This window comes from Callithrix jacchus, chromosome 9 (assembly GCF_049354715.1).
Source record: "Callithrix jacchus isolate 240 chromosome 9, calJac240_pri, whole genome shotgun sequence".
Lineage (NCBI taxonomy): Eukaryota > Metazoa > Chordata > Mammalia > Primates > Cebidae > Callithrix > Callithrix jacchus.
The window spans coordinates 92,974,081-92,997,513 of record NC_133510.1 but is presented as its reverse complement, the minus strand read 5'-3'; the positions used below and the strand labels follow the sequence as shown (position 1 = coordinate 92,997,513).

Sequence of the window (23,433 nt, the reverse complement as noted above, 5' to 3'; positions counted from 1 at the left end):
GTACGTTTCCTAAATCCTAATTTTATAGCCTTATAGTCGTTTTTGTCCTCAAAACATTCCTAACATTTTGAAGTAACATTTTTAAAAATGTGATATAGTAATTCTGGCCAGTCATGGTGGCTCACACTTGTAATTCCAGCATTTTGGGAGGCCGAAGTGGGTGGATTGCCTGAGGTCAGGAGTTCAGGACCAATCTGGCCAACATGCTAAAATCCCATCTCTACAAAAAAATTTTTAAAAAATTAACTGGATGTGGTGGCATGCACCTATAATCCCAGCTATTCAGGAGGCTAAGGCAGGAGAACTACTTGAACCAGGGAGGTGGAGATTGCAGTGAGCCAAGTTCACACCACTGCACTCCAGCCTGGGTGACAGAGCAAGACTCTGTCTCAAAAAAAAAAAAAAAAGAATGTGATATAGTGATTCTGAAACATTTTTCTACCCAATAATAGTTACCATTAATTTTCCAATATATATCATATTAATTCTTAGAAAATGCAGTTAACCCAGAGAAGCTAAATAACTTGTTCAGTGTATAAAGTCATAATGTTATCGGAATCAAGATTGAATACATCTCTTTGTTGGCAAATCCTATGCTTCTTTCTCTGAATTCTCTATTTTCCCTCTGCTATTTCCAATTGAATTCTATATTGTAAGAGATATTTCTCTCCTTTTGGTTTCTGAAGCACTCTTACTGTTTTAAAGGAAAGGAAATAAGCTGTCTTTTTACTGTTTCATATATTTTGATTTTCCTGTGAAGACTTCAAGGTTTTTGCTTTCTACTTTTTTTAACTATGGAAATTAGTTGTTAAAGCTTTTTTGTAATCTAAGTATTTGAAAATGGCTTTGTTCCTCACATTTAATTATTGTACTAACAATATAAGTTTTTTTCTTTAAAAACTTTCTAGGTGAGGTTAAACTCAGACCTGAAGCTAGAAAACGACTTCTAAGCTATATAAATGAAGAGCCACTAGATGCTAATGGCTATTTCAATTTGGGAATGCTTGCCATGGATGACAAAAAGGACACTGAAGCAGAGATTTGGATGAAGAAAGCCATAAAGTTACAAGCCGACTTCCGAAGTGCTTTGTTTAATCTTGCTCTCCTGTATTCCCAGACTGCAAAGGAATTAAAGGCTTTGCCAATTTTGGAAGAGTTACTCAGATACTACCCTGATCATATCAAGGGCCTCATTTTAAAAGGAGACATTCTGATGAATCAAAAGAAAGATATACTAGGAGCAAAAAAGTGTTTTGAAAAGATATTAGAGATGGATCCAAGCAATGTGCAAGGAAAACACAATCTTTGTGTTGTTTATTTTGAGGAAAAAGACTTATTAAAAGCTGAAAGATGCCTCGTTGAAACATTGGCATTAGCACCACATGAAGAATATATTCAGCGTCATTTGAATATAGTCAGGGATAAAATTTCCTCATCTGGTTTTGTAGAACAGCCAATATTCCCAATCAGTAAGACTTCAGGTGTAGAAGGAGGAGACAGAATTCCAGCTGAAAGTGTAAACGAAATCAGAGGTGAATCCAGACAAACACAAATAATAAAAACAAGCGATAATAAAAGTCTGTCTAAATCCAACAAACAATTAGGAAAAAATAGAGACAAAGAGCCCCCCCACAAAACAGCAAAAGATATCAAAGAAATTGAGAAGAAAAGAGTTGCTGCTTTAAAAAGACTAGAAGAGATTGAGCGTATTTTAAATGGTGAATAGCATTAATATTTATCATGTGACAATGGTATCAAAGAACATCAATCTACCATGTGATTGCTTCTACTGGGAGCTTTGAAAAAAAGTTCAAGGGTTCCTAATGGTCAATAATGAGCTGCCTTGAAGTAGGATCAAAGTAAGATTTTCATTAAAGACCTGTATTATCCCAGGATATATATCATGAAATATGGCTGTTTACAAAGTTTGGATGAATATAGCAGAAATATTACGGTGAAAGTGATAAATTTACACATTATTATAGAAAGAAGGTGTTTCTGGCAGTGTAATCTTTACAGCTCTCAATTAAAAATAATTTGATGCCTGAATGATAATCCCTTGAGGACAAATCCAACCTGTGCTGGTTTATTCTATGAATTCCCATTTATTCACCTACTTCGTTTTTCTCATATCTCTTAGAATGTAGCTATGAATTGAAAACACTTGTTGAACACTTTTTTTAAGTAATTCTATTTAATCAAGAGACTTTGCACTACAAAAGCATACTGACTTTCTGTTGTATTCTTTAGTTCTAGAAAGAATGCTGGATGAAAACATTTTAAAATAAGTCATGACGTTAACATATTTTTATAATTGTATACTTGTTTTTAACAATGCAATTTTTAATCAGGTAAAGTCTGACACATGTATAGCTGTATACACACATTTCTAATGGTGCTCATATATACTGTATTTTTTGTTTATTTGATTTTACTTATTGAGAGTATCACAAGATGAATCACATAATCATGATTTTTTTTTTTTTTGCTTTTATCCCTGAACTAGTCGTCTTTTTTTTTTCACTATTACTTCCCGAACTATTCACATTTCTTTAGGTCATAGTCATTGAGAAGTCCCAATAACTCTAAACTTTTAAGTAGTAACTTAGGAAACTTCTCTTTCATCTTTGTGTTAGCTTTCTGGTCTTACTTGGATTTTAATTTTCTGCTTCCAAAGTCACAATTTAATTGTACTTAGATTACTTAAGCCACTGAATTCAGTTCTGTTTGATTGAAAGAAAAACAATTTGACAGTTTATTTTCAAATGCTAACTTCTTGATATTTTCTTATGGTATGTCTTTTTATTAAATATGTATTCTGACTACTGAGCTTTCATAAAAAATTTGCAGCTATTTTAATCATCAAGAATGGAAAACAGATTGCGATTGCATTTTCCTATATATGCAATTATTATGGTTTAACCAAAATTGTATTATTTTGGGCTTAATGTCTAGATATAAAAGAAAATTAGTCTACTATAGTATTAATAACTTTTTCAGTTGGTTTGGGCAAATTTAAACCTGAAAAAATAGGTTAAAAAGTAGACACAAATTAAAATTCCTAATTTAAACCTGATTTTTTTCCTTAAGTTAAAATATATTTTAAATGAACTTTATAATAATACCTGTAAAGATGGTTCTAATTTAAAACATAAAAGCTCTAGCTGTCATCCTGGGATAGTAACTAATTTCTAATTATGTAGTTTTCAAAAACTATATATTTTTTTAGTTCCTTTGAGATAACTAATTTCTAACTATATATGTTTCAAAAACCATATTCCTGTAATGTTTTTTAAGAATTGTTTTATAAATAGATCATAAGATACAAGGTCTGCATTAAAAAACCCACTCTTACTAGGTCCCTCAAGGATCTGCCATAGATTTTTTTTTTTGAAGGCAATTTAAAGCAATCACTGATACCAGTGGGAGTTGGCCTTGATCTAGGAGATTCTGTTAAGCATCAAAACAATGCCTATATTCAGTTCTTATGTTATGACTTGGGATTCCAGATATAAGATGGAGAATACCTCATATACTTATGACTTGAAATGGAATCTTAAATTCTTATGTTCTCTCCATATATCTTAAGGAAAAATTTCTGAGTATGACCTCTTTTGCCGTAGTATCAAGTGGAGGGTGGTTCAGAAAAGTAAAAGGAAATATTTTGTGACAGCAGTATAAAAGAAGTTTGAGTGATATTTTAATAAATGTACATAACTATTCAAATGATAAAATTTATTAATGTGATCAAATGATTATTAAAAAATTTTCTTATTAGCACTTAGAACTGTGCCTATTACATATGAAGTGCTCATATATTTGAATTTTAAATACTTTATTTAAGTCAAGACCACTATGAGTTAATTAATAATTTAATTATTGTTCCAAATCAGTAGTTTTCAACCCTCTCCATATTAGAATCATCTGAGGACTTTTAATATGGAACCCACCTCATAGCAATTACATCTGAATTTCTGGAAGATGGAGCCGTGCATGTTTTTCCAAAAGCTCTTTGAGTGTTTCAAATTTATAGTCAGGGTTAAAGACCACTGCTCTAAATTAGTTCAGGAAATCCTTTTATTTCTCCCATAATAACTTTTACAATTAGTAATATACCAGTTAAGGATTGATGGTTTAAATTCCACTAAGGAACATGTTCTAATAACTAGCATTTATGACTTGAAATGTAAGAGCTTAAGTTCCATCAAACTAGCCCATGTGTAATATTATTATTTCTTCTCTATAAATTCAAAATAGATATTTCATTTAAACTTTTCAGATGAGAAAAGATAACTTTTTTTTCTCTGGAGCTGCCTGTTTGGGGAGATGGAAGTGGGCATATTTAGGGATCAATTCACTAACATGATTCAGAGCTCTGATAATGTGTAAGTTAGGAAAACAAAGCTTATCACAGGTTTGTATGCTGGTGAATGGAAAGAGTTTTGATTCTCTCTCTCCCAAAAGAGAATAAACTCTCCAGCAGTTCTAGGAACGCTTTGACAATCCCCAAGGAGCAGTGTTACCTTACTCCTTCACGTCTTCTTAGAAGGGGGAGTTAAGTTTCTGGAATTGCCCTTGTTTTCTTATTAACATTTAGAATTGGGAATATTATCTTAATTTTTCCAGTGAGTAGTTTTCTGAAACTGATAACTTGGAGAGTAAAATATGTATTTTGCTTTTCAATTTTGTGTTTACTTTTATGTAAAAATTTGGTATGTGAATTACACAGTTCTAATAAAACCTCATGCCTTTTCATTACAGCTAATTTGAACTCTCAACTTCATATTATAGACTGCTTCTTTAAAGATGCTTTAAGAAGTATTAAGAAAATATATAGATTTGTATGTAAATTTATACTTCTGAAATCCATATATTTGTCATATTTATATTTTTAGAAACCTAATTGGATGACTAGATGGTATTTAAAATGAATGCCCAAAAATATCTTCTACCTTTGTCCAAAAGTTTATCTGTTGGAAGCTGTCAGCCATTCATGTAGAGAGTTTATAAGAAAATAATTTAAAATTGTATGCATTTTATATTGCTATGGTATCTGTACCATATTTCTAAATATTATTATTAAACTGGTACTTCTTAAAACCATAGCCTGGCCTGCCTTTTAGTGTTAAAAAAAATACAATATTGTATATAAAGAGATTTCTTATTTTATGAAGAAGAGATGGCATGTAATTTATTAACAGTGATCTGAGAAAGACGAAATAAGTTTTTGAAAATGATATATTTTCAAACATGAGTGAAAACAACCAAATTAAGAAATGGAAACAACTCAGACTTGGAATTTTATACAAATTTCATTTCTAGATCTGCCTGATACTGACTCTGGCATAATTAAGAGGAAGGTGTTAGACCTCTATGTCCTCAGTTTCTTCATCTACAAGTTGGGAAAAACTTTTTGAGGTATGAAGAGGATTTATATATTTATATGATATATTGTATAATGTATTCAAATTGCTTAGAAGAGTTTCTAGCACATAGAAAGTAGTATTAGTATAAACAAGGCTTAAATGCTTGGATTTGATGCATATGACTTAATTTGTATTTGTGCTAATAGCTGTATTGTTAATGACAGGATAGCAAGCAAATGATTAGAAATCTAATAGTAATGATTGTTCCTTCGCTATCTATGCTAACAAGTACATAGATAGCCTAGAGTAAATTATGCTTGGGATGAAGCTAAATTGCATAACTAAGACACCTTAAAATTGTATTACCTTGTGCTGTTCACTGCCATCAGGGAGGCAGCATAAAATGAAAGACAAAATATGAAGACTGGATCCAGGCAAATTCATGTTCTTTGTAACTTTCTTCATCAGTAACATTGCTGTGACTCAATGGATAGCATATTTCCATCAAGTAGCACTGTATAACATGGTGCTTTCACGTTTCTGCCTTAAATAACCCTCAAAAAACCATTCTAGGGAAAAAATTTTTGCAGTCTCCTCATCTGACAAAGGGCTAATATCCAGAATCTACAAAGAACTAAAACGGATATACAAGAAAAAAGCCCCATTCAAAAGTGGGCGAAGGATATGAACAGACACTTTTCAAAAGAAGACATATATGAGGCCAACAAATTTGAAAAAATACTCATCAGCACTGGTCATTAGAGAAATGCAAATGAAAACCACATTGAGATACCATCTCATGCCAGTTAGAATCATTACTTCTGGAGACAACATGCTGGAGGGGATGTACAGAAATAGAAACACTCCTACACAGTGGGTGGAAGTATAAATTAGTTCAACCATTGTGGAAGACAGTGTGGCGATTTCTCAAGGATCTACAAATAGAAATTCCGTTGGACCCAGCAATCCCATTATTGGGTATATACCCAAAGAACTATAAATCGTTCTACTCTAAAGACACATGCACACGTATGTTCATTGCAGCCCTGTGTAGAATAGCAGAGACCTGGAGCCAACCCAAATGCCCATCAATGATAGACTGGACAAAGAAAATGTGGAACGTAGACACCATGGAATACTATGCAGGCATAAGAAACGTTGAGTTGGTGTCCTTTGCAGGGACTTGGATGAATCTGGAGACCATCATTCTCAGCAAACTGACACAGGAACAGAAAACGAAACACTGCATGTTCTCATTCATAGGCAGGTGTTGAACAATGAGAACACGTGGACTCAGGGAGAGGAGCATCACACACTGGGGGCAGTTAGTGGGAGCTAGGGGAGGGACAGCAGGGTGGTGGGGATCGTGGGGAGGGATAACATGGGGAGAAACGCCGGATATAGTATGCTCCTATGCAACAAACCTGTATGACCTGCACATGTACCCCAGAACCTGAAGTAAAATAAAATAAATTCTAGTTTTCCCTTTCTTAAAGACATGGTCAAAATTTCATCTTTATTTCTTGCCTCCACCGTGGTTTAGTTTCAGATATTGGGACCATACACTGACTAACCCATACTGAAGTATAAATGATGGGTAAATCTTATTAGCCATATCAAAGGTTAAGTCAAGTGAACCACTTTCTTTGTAGAGTTGCAGGCAGTAGAATGTGTTTCAGGGATATGGTTTTTCCACACCATTCTTCCTTTCTAACTAAATTAGATCTCAAAAAGCTTTCTAACTGCAACAAACTCTCTTCTGACCAGGTAACTATTTTGGATGGGCCCTGTCTGTTCTTTGAGAGTGGAATTGACTACCCAGATTGTTAGCAGAATCAAATCTAATTTTAACAGTGATATGTGTAAAAGTTTTGGGCAGTGGATAGCATGCACATTATTAACATTGTTTCTTGTATGAGTATTTGCTTCACAGCTGTAGTTTTCACTGTAGGCTTCTTTTCTCTGCCTGTCATTAAATACTAGTCTTCCTGCTTCTACTCTTTTTCTTTCTATGGAATAGTAGTTTCTGCTATATATATTCCAGATCTCTAGCCCATATTTTCTCCAGGCCCTAAACTATGAACCCAATGGTTTACTAAACATCATACTCTCAGGCATTCATTGCACCTATCTTCTTCAAACACATGGCAAGTGGATAAAAAGTTTAAGAAAGAAAAAAAGGTATGTATGTGAAGCAGGGAAGAGACATAGGGGAGAGAAAGACCAAAGGAATATAAAAAAAACTTACCAGTGGATTACCTACTCAATAAGGAAGTTTAAGGGCAAATAAGCATGATTATGGACTTAGGTTAAAACAAATACTATGAACATAAATAAAGACTCTACATCTTGTGGCCTGTAATGCCAGCACTTTGGGAGGCCAAGGTGGGCAGATCACTTTGAGACCAGCCTGGCCAACAGGAGCACCTAGATACATAAAGCAAGTTCTTAATGACCTACAAAGAGACTTGGACTCCCACACAGTAATAGTGGGAGACTTAAACACTCCACTGTCACTATTAGATCAACGTGACAGAAAATTAACAAGGATATCTAGATCTTAAACTCAGATCCGGACCAAGCAGACCTAATAGACATCTGCAGAACACTCCATCCGAAATCTACAGAATATACATTCTTCTCAGCACCATGTATCATTTACTCTAAAATTGAGCACATAATTACATCACTTCTCATCAAATGCATAAGAATGGAAATTATAACAGTCTCTCAGACCATAGTGTAATCAAATTAGAACTCAGGATTAAGAAACTCACTCAAAACCACACAATTATGTGGAAAATGAACAACCTGCTCCTGAATGACTACTGGATAAATAATGAAATGAAGGCAAAAAATAAAGGTGTTCTTCAAAACCAAAGAAAATGAAGACACAATGTACCATAATCTCTAGGACATGTTTAAAGCAGTGTCTAGAGGGAAATTTATAGCACTACATGCCCACATGAGAAGAGAGGAAAAATCTAAAACTGATACCCTAACATCACAAGAGAACTAGAGAAGCAAGATCAAACAAATACAAATGATTGCAGAAGGCAAGAAATAACTAAGACCAAAGCAGAACTGAAGGAGATAGAGACACAAAAAAGCCTTCAAAAAAATCAGAAAATCCAGGAGCCAGTTTTTTTAAAAGATCAACAAAAATAGATTGCTAACCAGACTAATAGAAAATAGAGAAGAATCTAATAGATGCAATGAAAAATGATAAAGGGCATATCACCACCAATTCCACAGAAATATAACTACCATCAGAGATTACTACAAACACGTCTGTATACATAAACCAGTAAATATAGAAGAAATGGATAAATTCCTGGACACTTTGACCCTCCCAAGACTAAACCAGGCAGAAGTTGAATCCCTGAATATATCAATAACAAGGTCTGAAGTTGAGGCAGCAATTTATAGCCTAACAACCAAAAAATGTCCAGGTCCAGACGAGTTCAAAGCTGAATTCTACCAGAGATATAAAGAGGAGCTAGTATCATTTCTTGTGAAGCTATTCCAAACAGTACAAAAAGAGGGATTCCTCCATAACTCATTTTATGAGACCAACATCATTCTGATACTAAAACCTGGCAGAGATATAACTAAAAAAGAAAATTTCAGGCCAATATCCATGATGAATATTGAAGCAAAAATCCTTAATAAATACTGGCAAACCGAATCCAACAGCATATCAAAAAGCTTATTTATCACAATCCAGTTGGCTTCATCCCTGGGATGTAAGGCTGGTTTAACATTCACAAATCCATAAACATAATCCTTCATATAAACAGAACCAAAGACAAAAACTCCGTAATTATCTCAAGGCAGAGAAGGCCTTCGACAAAATTAAACAGTCCTTTATGCTAAAAACTCTATAAAGTAGGTATCAATAGAACATGTCTCAAAATAATAAAAGCTATTTATGACAAATCCATAGCCAATATTATACTGAATGGGCAAAAACTGGAAGCATTCCCCATGAAAACTGGCAAAAGGCAAGGGTGTCCTCTCTCACCTACTCCTACTTAACATAGTATTGAAAGTTCTGGCCAAAGCAATCAGGCAAGACAAAGAAATAAAGGGTATTAATTAAGAAAAGAGGACACCAAATTGTCTCTATTTGCAGATGATATGATTTTATATTTAGAAGACCCCATTATCTCAGCCCAAAATCCCCGTAAGCTGATAAGCAACTTCAGCAAAGTCTCAGGATACAAAATCAAGTGCAAAAATCACAAGCATTCCTATGCACCAATAACAGACAAACAGAGAGACAAATCATTAGCGAATTCCTATTTACAATTGCTACAAGGGGATAAAATACCTAGGAATGCATCTAACAAGGAATGTGAAGGACCTCTTCAAGCAAAACTACAAACCACTACTCAAGGATATAAGAGAGGACACAAACATGGAAAAACATTCCATGCTCATGGTTGGGAAGAATCAATATTGTGAAAATGGCCATATTGCCCAAAGTAATTTATAGATTCAATACTATCTTCATCAAGCTACCATTGATTTTCTTTACAGAACTGGAAAAAACCACATTAAACTTTATATGGAACCAAAAAAGAGCCTGCATAGCCAAGACAATCTTAGGAAAAAAGAACAAAGCTGGAGGCATCACCCTACCTGACTTCAAACTGTACTACAAGGCTGTAGTAATCAAAACAGCATGGTACTGGTACCAAAACAGAGATATCGACCAATGGAAAAGAACAGAGGACTCAGAAATGTCACATGTCTACAACCATCTGATCTTTGACAAACCTGACGAAAACAAGCAATGAAGAAAGGATTCCCTATTTAATAAATGGTGTTGGGAAAACTAGCCAGATGCATTAAGCTGAAACTGGACCCCTTCCTCACACCTTATACAAAAATTACTCCAGATGGCTTAAAGATTTAAACATAAGACCTAACACCATAAAAACACTAGAAGAAAACCTAGGCAATACTATTCAGGACATAGACATAGGCAAGAACTTCATGACTAAAACACCAAAAGCAATGGCAACAACAGACAAAATTGACAAATCAGATCTAATTAAACGTAAGAGCTTCTGCAGACTGGAGCTGCTTTCTTTTTTAAAAATTATTTTTATTTTTTATTTTTACTGAGGATCATCTTGCTCTAAACAGAAATATATCTTAATTTTAAAAATTGGAATTCCAAGTAAATATTCAAAATATTAATTTTACAGATGTGCAGTGAGATACAAGAGAATTCTAAAAAACAATTCAAAGAAATCAGGAAAGCAATTTAGGATATAAATGAGAAGTTTATTTTTTTAAATGTGTTTTTTATAGAAACAAAATAGAAAGTGTGGATCTGAAGAATTCGTTGAAGGAAATACAAAATATATTTGAAAGCTCCAAAAATAGACTAAATCAGGTAGAAGAAAGAGTTTGAGTACCTTTTTTTTTTTTTTTTTTATTGAGATGGAGTTTCGCTCTTGTTACCCAGGCTGGAGTGCAATGGCGCAATCTCGGCTCACTGCAACCTCCGCCTCCCAGGTTCAGGCAATTCTCCTGCCTCAGCCACTTGAGTAGCTGGGATTACAGGCATGTGCCACCATGCCCAGCTAATTTTTTGTATTTTTAGTAGAGACGGGGTTTCACCATGTTGACCAGGATGGTCTCAATATCTTTACCCTGTGATCCACCCGCCTCAGCCTCCCAAACTGCTTGGATTACAGGCTTGAGCCACCGCGCCCGGCCATGTTTCAGTACTTAAAGACAGCTCTTTTGAAAAAACCCAGTCAGACAAATATAAAGAAGAAAAAAGAATAAACAAAGCCTTCATGACATTGGGAACAACATAAAGCAACCACATATTTGAATGATCAATATCCCTAAGGGCAAAAAGACAAAAAAAAAGAATTAAGAAAACCTATTTAACAAAATAATAGATGAAAACTTCCTAATGTTAGCTAGAGATTTACACATACAAATACAAGAAGCTTAGCTGTTGCCAAGAATATGCAATGCAAAAATGTCTTCTCCACAGTATGTTGTAGTCAGACTGTCTAAAGTCAAAGATAGTGATTCCCAAAAACAACAAAAGAAAACTAGGTCTACACATATGTAAAGGGAATTCCATCAAACTAACAGCAGATTTCTCAGCACAAATCTCATAAGCCAGAAGAAAATGGAATGATATATTCAAAGAGCTGAAAGAAAAAAACAACCTGTCAGTCAAGAATATTAGATCCAGCAAAATTGTTTTTTTGTAAATGAGGAAAAAATAAAAGTATTTCCCAGAAAAGCAAATGCTGAGGGAATTTGTTGTCACTGGACTATGTCTACAAGAAATGATCAAGGGAGACCTAAATTTGGAAGTGAAAAAACAGCATTTACCAACCTTAAGATACAGGAAAATATAAAACTCACTCGTAAATCAACACACAACTCAGGACAGCCACCAAAACCCCACGAACCACCATTCTACTCTCTGCTTCTATGACATCAGTTCTTTTTGAGTCCACATATATACTATTTGTCTTTCTGGTTTTGGCTTATTTCACTTAATATTCACTTTACATTCTTCAGGTTCATCCATAAGTTCATTTAGGTTCATCACAAGTAACATTTATTTTTTGTAATGCTGTTCCATTGTGTATATATACTATATTTTCTTTGTTCACCTATTGACACTTAGGTTGATTCCTTGTCTGATCTAGCTTAAATAACATTGCAATATACATGGAAGTGCAGATATCTCTTTGGTATATTGATTTCTTGTTGTTTGGATCTATACCCTATAGTGGAACTGCTGGATCATATGATACTTGTATTTTTAATTATTTTTTAAATTTAAAAAATTGTTTATAATCAACACATAATAATGGTACCTGTTTATGTATGTACTATTACATATGGCATATGTAATGTTTCAATACATTATATGTATACATGCATAATGATCAAATTAGGGTAGTTTGCATTTCTGTCACCTCAAACTTTTATTCCTTCTTTTTTGTGATAAATTTTAAGATCTTTATTTTTAATTTTTTGATAACATTCTCTTTTCCATAATGATCGTTCTAACTTACATTTCTATCAACAGTGTGCAAAGGTTCCTTTTTCTCCACATCTTTGACAATAATTATCTTTTGTCTTTTTGTTAATAAAATTTGAGCAGATGTTAGCTGGAATTTTATTGTGGTTTTAATGTGCATTTCCCTGATGATTAGTGTGGTTGAGCATTTGAAAATATACTTATTAGTCACTGTATGTCTTCTTTTGAGAAATATCTATTTGGGTATTTTGCCCATTTTTTTCAATAACATTATTTGTTATTTTCTTTTTATCAAGTTGTTCGAACTCCTTATATATTTTAGGTATTACCTCTTACAAATGTACAGTTTGCAAATATTTTTGGTCATTCTTTAGGTCATCTTCATTATATTGATTGTTTTATTTGATATGCATAATCTTTTTCATTTTATATAAATCCATTTGTCTGTTTGCATTTGTTTTCTGTGCCTGTAGGATTATATTAAAGAGTCATTGCCCAGACTAATGTCAATGAGCTTTCCCCCTATTTTTTCTTCTTATAGTTTTATAGTTTTGGGTTTTACATTTGTGCCTTGAGTTCATTTTGATTGATTTTATATATGGTGTGAAATAAAAGTCTAATTTTATTCTTCTGCATGTAAATATTTAATTTTGCCAATATCATTTATTAAAAAGACTGTTCTTTCTCCATTGTGTGTTCTTAGCAACTTTGTTGAGTATTAGTTGTCTGTAAATATGTATATTTATTTCTAAGCTCTCTGTTCTGTTCCATTGGTCTATGTGTTTGTTTTTATACCAGTTCCATGCTGTTTTGGTTACCATAATTATGTAATATATTTTGTAGTCATGGAGTGTTTAGCTTTGTTCTTTTTGCTTAAGGTTCCTTTGGCTCATATGGGGTATTTCTGGTTCTGTATACATTTTAGGATTCTTCTTCTATTTTTATGAAGAATGTCATTGGTATGTGGATAAAAATTGCATTGACTCTTGTATTAGTCTATTAAGATAAAGATACTACTTAAAACTGGGTAATTTATAAATAAAAGATATTTCATTGACTTACAGTGTTGCATGGCTGGGATGCCTCAGGAAACTTACAATCATGGCAGAAGGGGAAGCAGACACCCTCTTCACGAGGTGGCAGAAGAGACAAGAGCAAATGGGAAAGAGCTCCTTAAAAGCCATCAGATCTCAAGAGACCACACTCATTATCATGAGAACAGCATGGAGAAAATTACCTCCATGATCCAGATCGCTCCTTTGACACATTGGGATTATAAGGATTACAATTCAAGATGAGATTTGGGTGGGGACAGAGCCAAACCATATCAAATTTTAAGATCACTTCGTGTAGTATGGACATTTTAATAATTTTTCAAATCCATGAACATGAGTTATCTTTTCATTTATTTGTGACTATTTCAATTTCTTTTATTATGTTCAATAGGTTTCAGTGTAAAGATCTTTTAGCTCCTTGGCTAAATTTATCTTAAGTGTTTATTTATTTATTTTTTTTGTAGCTACTTAAAACTATATTTGTGAATTTTTTTTCAGTTTGCTGTTAGTGTATCGAAACTCTACTGCTTTTGCATGCTTTTTTTTTTAATCTTGAAACTTTACTGAATTCACTTATTAGTTATAACAATTTTATTTACTTATTTATTTGGAGACAGAGTCTTGCTGGGACAAAAGTTTGTGCTACCACTCTTGACTAATTTTTGATTTTTTGTAGAGAGGAGGTCTCATTATGTTGCTCAGGCTTCTAAGATTTTTTGTTGGAGTCTTTGGGTTTTATATATAAGATCAGTCATCTGCATAAGGATAATCCAACTTCTTCCTTTCCAATTTGAATGTCTTTTATTTTATTCTCTTGCCTAATTGCTCTGGCCAGGACCTCCAGTACTATATTAAATAGAAGTGGTGAGACTGGGCATCTTTGCCTTGTTTCAAATCTTAAAGGAAAAACTTTCAACATTTGCACATTGACTGTAATATTAACTGTGGATTTGTCATATATGACCTTTATTGTGTTGAGGTACATTCATTTTATACCTAATATGTTAACAACTTATATCATGAAAGGATTTTGAATCTTGTTAAATGCTTCTTCTGCATCCATTGAAATGATCATGTAGTTTTTGTACTTTATTTTATCAATGAGTTGTATTACATTTTTTGATCTATGTATATTGAACCATCCTTGTATCTCAGGGGAAAATCCCCAAATTCCACTTGGTCATGATCTTTTTTCTCTTATTTTTTTTGGAGACAGGATGCTGCTCTGTTGCCCAGGATGGAATGTAGTGATGCAATAATGGCACTTTGCAGCCTCAGCTATCATAGCACATTGGGCCTCAACTTTACAGGCTCAAGTGGTCCTCCTGCCTCAACCTCTCAAAGTGCTGGGATTACAGGTATAAGCCACCACATCTGGCCATGAATGAACTTATTATTTGCTGTTGACTTTGGTTTGCTAACATTTTGTTGATAATTTTTACATTTATGTTTATCAGGGACACTGGTGTGTAGTCTTCCTTTTTGTAACATCTTTGTTTGGCTTTGATGTGAAGGTGATGCTGGCCCCTTAATAATTAGTTTGAAACTATTCTTTTCTGTTCAATATTTTGGAAGAGTTTGAGAAGAATTGGTATTAGTTTTTTAAGAGTTTGATAGAATACAGCAGTGAAACAATTAAGTCTTAGGCTTTTCTTTGATGGGAAACTTTTTAAAATTACTGTTTTAATATCCTTACTCATTGTTGATCTGTTAAGGTTTTCTATTTCTTTATATTTTAGTCTTGGTAGGTTGTATGTCCCAATAAATTTTTATCTATTTCTTTCAGGTTTTCTAATTTGTTTACATATAATTGTTCATAAATGTCTCATGGTCCTTTGTATTTCTGTTGTATCAATTATAATGTCTCTTATTTTTAGTTCTAATTTTATTTGTCTTCCTTTTTTTCTTAGTTTAGCAAACTTTTTGTCAATTTTGTTTATCTTTTTAAAAATCCAATTCTTAATTTTGTTGATCTTTTCTGTTGTTTTGCTGTTTTCTATTATATTTATCTGCTGTGATATTTATTATTTCTCTCCTCCTAATTTTGGGCTTAGTATGCTCTTGTTTTTCTAGTTGCTTTACATGCAACAACTGGTTATTTGATACCTTTCTCTATTTTGATGTAGGCATGTATTATAATAAACTTTCTTAGTGGTGCTTTTGCTGTATTTTTTATATCTGGATATTCTGTTTCTATTTGTGTTTGTCTCAAAATAGTTTTGATTTCTCTTTTGTTTTTTCATTGACTGTATTAGTCCATTCTCATGCTGCTATGAAGAATTTATAAAGTAATTTATAAAGAAAAGAGGTTAAATTTACTCAAAGTTCTGTAAAAAGGTTACTCTGGCCCTGTGGATTTGCTGGGTAGAGCCCCACTAAGGCTACTTTCATGGGCTGGAATTGACTGCCTGCACATTTTCCAGGCCCATGGTGCAAGGCTGGAAAAGCTAAGGCCACCTGCAATTATGGCAGAAGGCACCTTTTCACAGGTAAGCAGGAGAGAGATTGAGTGTGGAATAAAGGGGGAAGCTTTTTAGAAAATCATCAGACCTTCATTGCAGCACTGTTTACAATAGCAAAGACCTGGAATCAACCCAATTGCCCATCAATGATAGACTGGACAGGGAAAATGTGGCACATATACACCATGGAATATTATGCAGCCATCAAAAATGATGAGTTCATGTCCTTTGTAGGGACATGGATGAACTTGGAGAACATCATTCTCAGCAAACTGACACAAGAACAGAAAATGAAATACCGCATGTTCTCACTCATAGGCGGGTATTGAACAATGAGAACACATGGACACAGGGAGGGAAGCACTACACACTGAGGTCTGTTCGGGGGAATAGGGGAGGGACAGCGGGGTGTGGGGAGTTGGGGAGAGGTAGCATGGGGAGAAATGCCAGATATAGGTGAAGGGGAGGAAGACAGCAAATCACACTGCCACATGTGTACCTATGCAGCAATCTTGCATGTTCTTCACATGTACCCCAAAACCTAAAATGCGATGAAAAAAAAAAAGATGAATTAAGAAAAAAAAAAAGAAAATCATCAGATCTGGTGAGAACTTACCTTTATGAGAACAGCAGGGTAGGGGAACCATCCCAATGATTCAGTCATCTTCACCTGGTCCCACCCTTGACATATGGGAATTATTGCAATTCAAGGTGAGATTTGGGTTGGGACACAGAGCCAAATCATGTTATTTGGCTCCTGACCTTCCATGTCTCATATTCTCACATTTCAAAACAATCCTGCTTTTTAACAGTCCCCCAAAGTCTTAACTAATTCTAGCATTAACTCAAAAGTCCAAGTTCAAAGTCTCATGTGAGACAAGGCAAGTCTTTTGTGCCTATGAGCCTGTTATTTAAAAAGCAAGTTACTTTCTTCCTAGATACAATGGGGTCTACAGGCCTTGGGTAAATATACCCACTCCAAATAGGAAAATTTGGCCAACACAAAGGGCTACAGGAAATCTAAAATCCACTAGGACTACCATTAAACCTTACAGTTCCAAAATGATCTCCCTTTGATTCTATGTCTCACGTCAGGTCTTGGTGATGCAATAGTGTGGGAGGTGGGCTCCAACAACCTTGGGCAGCTCTGGCCCTGTGGATTTGCTGGGTAGAGCCCCACTATGGCTACTTTCATGGGCTGGAATTGACTGCCTGCACCTTTTCCAGGCCCATGGTGCAAGATACTGATGGATCTACCATTTTGGGGTCTGGAGAATGGTGGCCCTCTTCTCACAGTTCCACTGGGCAGTGCCCCAGTAAGAACTCTGAGTGGGGACTCCAACCCCATATTTTCCTTCTGCACTGCCCTACCAGAGGTTCTCCATGAGGCTTCTGCTCCTGCAGAAAATTTCTGTCTGGACATCCAGGCATTTCCACACATCCTCTGAAATCTAGGTGGAGGTTCCCAAACCTCACTTCTTGTCTTCTGTGTGCCCACAGGCTCAACATCACATATAAGCCACCAAGGTTTGGGGCTTTTACCCTTTGAAGCAATGGTCCAAGCTGTACTTTGTCTTCTTTTAACCACAGTTGGAACTGAAACAGCTGGAACAGAGGGCACTATGTCGTAAGGCCTCACAGACAGGGGAGTCCTGGGCCTGGCCCAGGAAACAATTTTTTCCTCCTAGGGCTCTGAGTCTTTGATGGGATGGGAGAGGCTGCCATGAATGTCTTTGATATGGCCTGGGGACATTTTCCCCCCATTGTCTTGGTGATTAACATTCAGCTCCTTGTTACTTATGAAAATTTCTGCAGCAAGCTTGTATTTATCCTCAGAAAATGGGTTTTTCTTTTCAATTGCACTGTCAGGCTGCAAATCTTTTAAATTTATATGCTCTCCTTCCTCTTGAACACTTTGCTCCTTGGAAATTTCTTCCACCAGATACTCTAAGTTATCCCTTTTAGGTTCAAAGTTTGACAGATTCTTATGACAGGGGCAATATACCACCAGTCTCTTTGCTAAAGCATAGCAAGAACAATCTTTATTCCAGTTTCCAATAAGTTTCTCATCTCCATCTGAGACCACCTCAGCCTGGACTTCATTGTCCATATCATTATCAGCATTTTGGTCAAAACCATTCAACAAGTCTCTAGAAAGTTCCAAACTTTCCCGCATCTTCCTGTCTTCTGAGCCCTCTAAGTCCCTGGGAAGTTTTAAACTTTCCCACATTTTTCTGTATTCTTCTAGGCCCTCCAAACTATTCCAACCTCTGCCTGTTACCTACTTCCAATGTCACTTCCACATTTTTTGGTATCTTTATAGCAGCACCCCACAACTCCCAGTACCAATTTACTGTATTAGTTTATTCTCATGCTGTTATGAAGAAATACCTGAGGCTGGGTAATTTATAAAAAAAAAAAGAGGTTTAATTGACTCACAGTTCTGCATGGCTGGGGAGGCCTCAGGAAACTTACAATTATAGCTGAAGGCACTTTTACACAGGACAGCAAGACAGAATGAGTGCCAATCTAGATGGCAGCCCCATATTAAACTATTAGATCTTGTGAGAACTCACTTTTATGAGAACAGCATGGGGGGGAACTGTTCCCATAATTCAATTATCTCCACCTGGTCTCACTCTTTACATGTAGGGATTATTACAATTCAAGGTGAAATTTGGGTCAGGACACAGGGCCAAACAATATCAGTCCCATTGTTTGGTCAGGAGTATGCTGTTTAATTTCCATGTACGTGTGAGTCTTCTGAAGTTGCCTCTGTATTTCTTTTTAGTTTTAATACTATTGCAATCAGAAAACATAATATAATTTCAGTCTTCTTAAATTTGTTTAAACTTGTTCTGTGTCATTATATGACTTATCTTGGAGAATGTTTCATGTACTGGTGAGAAGAATGTGTATTCTGTAGCTGTTAAATTGAATGTTCTTTACGTGTGTCTGTTAGATCCAACTGATTTAGAGTGTAGTTTAAATTCAGTGTACCTTACTGATTTTTTTCTGACTGATCTGTCTATTGTTGAAAGTATGATGTTGACGTCCCCTACTATTAGGCATTGCAGTCAATGTCTCCTCTCAGATGTATTAATAATGCTTACGTATTTCGGTGTCCCAATACTGAGTACATGTATTTTCATAATTATCATATCCTCCTAATGAATTGACTTCTTTATCATTATAAAATAACCTTTTCTCTTTCAAAAAATGTTCTGACTTAAAGTCTATTTTATTGGACAAAAGTACTACTACTCCTCTTTTTTGGTTAATATTTTCATGAAATATCTTTTCCCTCCCTTTACTTTGAGTCTATATGTGTTTTTACAGATGAAGTGAGTCTCTTGCAGGTGGTATATCTTTAATCTATTCAGCCACTTTCTGTCTTTTGATTCTACAATTTAATACATTTGCATTCAAGATAATTATTGATAGGCAAGAACTTACTCCTGCTATTTTTTGTTGTTGTCGTTGTTGTTTTAAGATTCTTTGTTCCTTCCTTTCTCTGTTGCTCTCTTCCTTTGTGGTTAAGTAGTTTTTCTGGTGGTATATTTTGATTTATTGCTTTTCTTGGGGGTAAGTATTTACTATAGATACTCGACTTTGTGCTTACCATGTGGCATAAAGAAATATCTCATACTATAATAGATCATTTTAAGCTGATAACAATTTAACTTTATTGCAAAAAAAAAAAAAAGCCCACTTCAATTTTACTGAATTCCCTCCCCAACGTTTTAACTTTTGATGGTATGGTTTACATCTTTTTATACTGCTTATTATTTAACAATATATTTATTGTTAATAGCTTATCTTTTTGACTTTCATGCTAAAAATTATAATGATTTATACATCATAATTACAATTTTTTTAGTATACTAAATTTGACTGTATATTTACTTTTGCTAATGATTTTTAAACTTTCAGATAATTTTATGGTACTCAGAATTCTTGTCTTTCTGCTTCAATAATTTTCATAAGCTTTTTTTTTGAAGGCATGTCTTGTGGTGATGACATTTCTTAGTTTTTGTTTGTCTGGGAAAAGTTTTATCTCTCTTTCAATCCTTAAGGATGGTGCTGCTGAGTATGTTAGTCTTGGTTGGCTGTTTTCTTCTTTTAGCACTTTGAATATATTATCCTCCCACTCTCTATTGGCCTGTAAGATTTTTGCTGAAAAGTCGGCTGCTAGATGTATTGGGACTTTCTTTTTATGTTATTCATTTCTTTTCTTTTGCTGCTCTCAGAATCCTCTCTTTATGTTTCATTTCTAACAGTTTGGTTATAATATGCCTTGGGGTAGTCTTATTTGAATTAAATCTTGTTGGAGACCTTTGACATTCCTGTACTTGAATAGTTACAACTTTCTTTAGGTTTTGAGCTCCTGTTTTTAAAAATAAGTTTTCTACCCCTTTATCTTTCTCTTCTCCTTATTGAAATCTTATGATTCAAAAACTTGCTCTTTTGATGATGTCTCATAATCCTATAATCTTTATTTCTTTTTATTCCTTTTTCTCATCTGACTGTATATTTTCAAATTATCTTCAAGTTTGCAGATTCTTTCTACTGCTGGATTAATTTGTCATTGATGCTATTTCTTGCCTTTTAAATTTTGTTCATTGTATTTTTTATCTTCAGGATTTCTGTTTGATTTTTTAAATTATTATTTCAATCTTTCTATTAAATTTCTCATTCTGGTCACTTTCTTTTTGTATTTTTTTGATATTTATGGAGCTACTTCTTCTTCCTCTTCCTCCTTCTCCTCCTTCTTCTCTTCTTTTTCTTTTTGAGAAAGGATCTTACTCTGTCACCAGGCTAAAGTGTGGTGATGTGATTATGACTCATTGCAACCTCAACCTCCTGTGCTCAAGCAATCTTCCTGCCTCTGCACACCACCATGCCCAGCTAATTTTTGCATTTATTGTAGAGACAGGGTTTTGCTACATTGGTCTCATAATTTTGGACTAAAACAATCTGCTCACCTCAGCCTGGTCTCAATCTTTTGGACTTAAACAATCTGCTTACCTCAGCCTCCCCAAATATTGAGCTTCTTTTTTTTTTTAATTTTGTGTCCTGATTTTACTGAATTCATTTATTCTTTTTTTTTTTTTTTTTTTTTTTTTTTGCTTATAACGTCTGAACATTTTAATTCTAAAGAACTTTAATAAATAAAGAGCCCCATAGTTTCCAAATGTTCATCAAAAAGAGAATATCAGTCCCATCCATGTGTGGGAAAATCAAAGAAAAAAAAGGAGATGGTGAGAGATGAATGGAGGTTGACAACTATTCTCCTTTATGAAGAGAAAACACTGCTTCCTCAATGTCACTTAAGGATATGAACAGGCAGGAGGAAAGTAATTGTCCATATTTGCCTTATATATGGTATTGGATAATTAAATGCCAATTGCGCTGTTTAGAAATGGCTTGCTAAAACATTGAAAAAATGAAAGACTTCATCCTTGTCATAGACTACCACTTCAGTGGAACATTCGGTGCACATGACTGGGTGATAGATTTCTCCCACAGCTGTCTCTGCCTTCTAGGCAGCATCTTCCTGGTTAGACCTTATCTTCTTATGGTCCCGCCTTTTCCTCCTGTTCTCCGAGGCTTTGTATCTTAGAACCTCCTCTTTGTTAATAAAAGAATTCATCACAAACATCACTCTATATTGAGTTTTGTATGATTCATGCCTTTGGCAATCAAGGCACAGTGTGGTCATGCAGGCAGGATAATTCAAGACAGCATCACTATTTGGAACAGGCTGTCGCTGACATGACCTCTGTCATCCCAAACCATGGTAACCCCTTCTCTGTGCATCAACCCAGGCCTAATCTCTGTTATCTTTTTCAGGATCATATAGTGATTCATCCTTTGTTGGAATATTGTCTTCTTTCTTCTTTTTTTTTCTTGGTCACCTGTACTGCTTTGTCTTCATCCTCAGAATCAGAATCAAAATAGATATCATCATAGTATCTTGCTGGAGCTGTTGCAACTTTTCCATTTCCTGAGGAAGATCCAGTTCCTGGAGAGGACAACTTGTCCTCCATTGTTTTCATAGTAGAATTTAATTCAGCTTCCATTTCCTTTTCAAATTCATCTTTACTAGATGATTCACTTTCTCCAGTAAAACAGTTCTCTGATGAGTATTCATGTTTGGTCAGGAGTTCCATGTAAAAGCACATCCACTTCATCTTCACAGCTACTCAAAGTTGGCTCCTCGTCACTGGGCTCTTCAATCGTGTAGGGGTCATCGTCATCTGAAAGGTGGCTCATGGTGGCCTGCAGCGGCCTGCACCATCCACTGCGATCTGCAGCATCTCTGTTTACTCTTTAGTTTTTTTTTTTTTTTATCTCTTTTAGGGATATTTTCTCTTTTTCTTTTATTATATTTTAAGTTCTGGGGTACATGTGCAGCTCTTTCAGGATTGTTACATAGGTATACACATGTCATGGTTGTTTGCTGCCTGCATCCCCCCATCGCCTACATTAGGTATTTCTCCTAATGTTATCCTTCCCCAATCTCCTCACCCCTGCTATCCCTCCCTTAGCCTTCCACCACCCAACAGATCCCAGTGTGTGATGCTCCCCTCCCTGTGCCCATGAATTCTCATTGTTCAACACCCACCTATGATTGAGAACATGCAGTGTTGGGTTTTCTGTTCTTATGTTAGTTTGCTGAAAATGATGGTTTCCACATTGATCCATGTCCCTACAAAGGACATGAACTCATTCTTTTTTATGGCTTCATAGTATTTCATGGTGTATATGTGCCACATTTTCTATGTCCAGTCTATCATTAATGGGCATTTGTGTTGGTGCCAAGTCTTTGCTATTGTGAACAGTGCTGCAATGATCACACGTGTGCATGTGTCTTTATAATAGAACAATTTATAATTCTTTGGGTATATACCCAGAAATGGGATTGCTGGGTCAAATGGAATTTCTATTTCTAGATCCCTGAGGAATTGCCACACTGTCTTCCACCATGGTTGAACTAATTGACACTCCCACCAACAGTGTGAAAGTGTTCCTATTTCTCCACATCCTCTCGAGCATCTGTTATCTCCTGAGTTTTTATTGATTGCCATTCTAACTGGCATGAAATGGTATCTCAATGTGGTTTTCATTTGCATTTCTCTAATGACCAGTGATGATGAGCATTTTTTCATATGTTTCTTAGCCTCATAAATGTCTTCTTTTGAAAAGCGTCTGTTTGTTCATATCCTTTGCTCACTTTTTGTTGCAGTTGTTTGTTTATTCCTTGTAAATCTGTTTTATTTCTTTGTAGATTCTGGATATTAGCCCTTTGTCAGATGATAGCTTGCAAAAGTTTTTTCCCATTCTGTTGGTTACTAATTCACTCTAATAATTGTTTCTTTTCCTGTGCTGAAGCTCTTACGTTTAATTAGATCTCATTTGTCAATTTTGTCTGTTGCTGTCATTGCTTTTGGTGCTTTAGTCATGAAGTCCTTGCCTATGCCTATGTCTTGAATAATATCACCTAGATTTTCTTC

General features: G+C 34.9%; 1 protein-coding gene and 1 pseudogene across 1 annotated transcript in view; one reads left to right on the top strand and one right to left on the bottom strand.

Moving 5' to 3' along the window:
• Positions 1 to 6,861, top strand: part of TMTC3 (transmembrane O-mannosyltransferase targeting cadherins 3) — a 59,675-nt gene extending 52,814 nt beyond the window's left edge. The window contains exon 14 of the mRNA XM_002752834.6: positions 909 to 6,861. Coding sequence (XP_002752880.2) covers positions 909 to 1,726 — 818 coding nt within the window. The 3' untranslated portion in view covers positions 1,727 to 6,861. The remainder of the gene's footprint in view (positions 1 to 908) is intronic.
• A 14,430-nt stretch (positions 6,862 to 21,291) lies between these two features.
• On the bottom strand, positions 21,292 to 22,235 carry LOC100389816 (E2F-associated phosphoprotein pseudogene; annotated as a pseudogene).
• Positions 22,236 to 23,433: the final 1,198 nt, after the last annotated feature.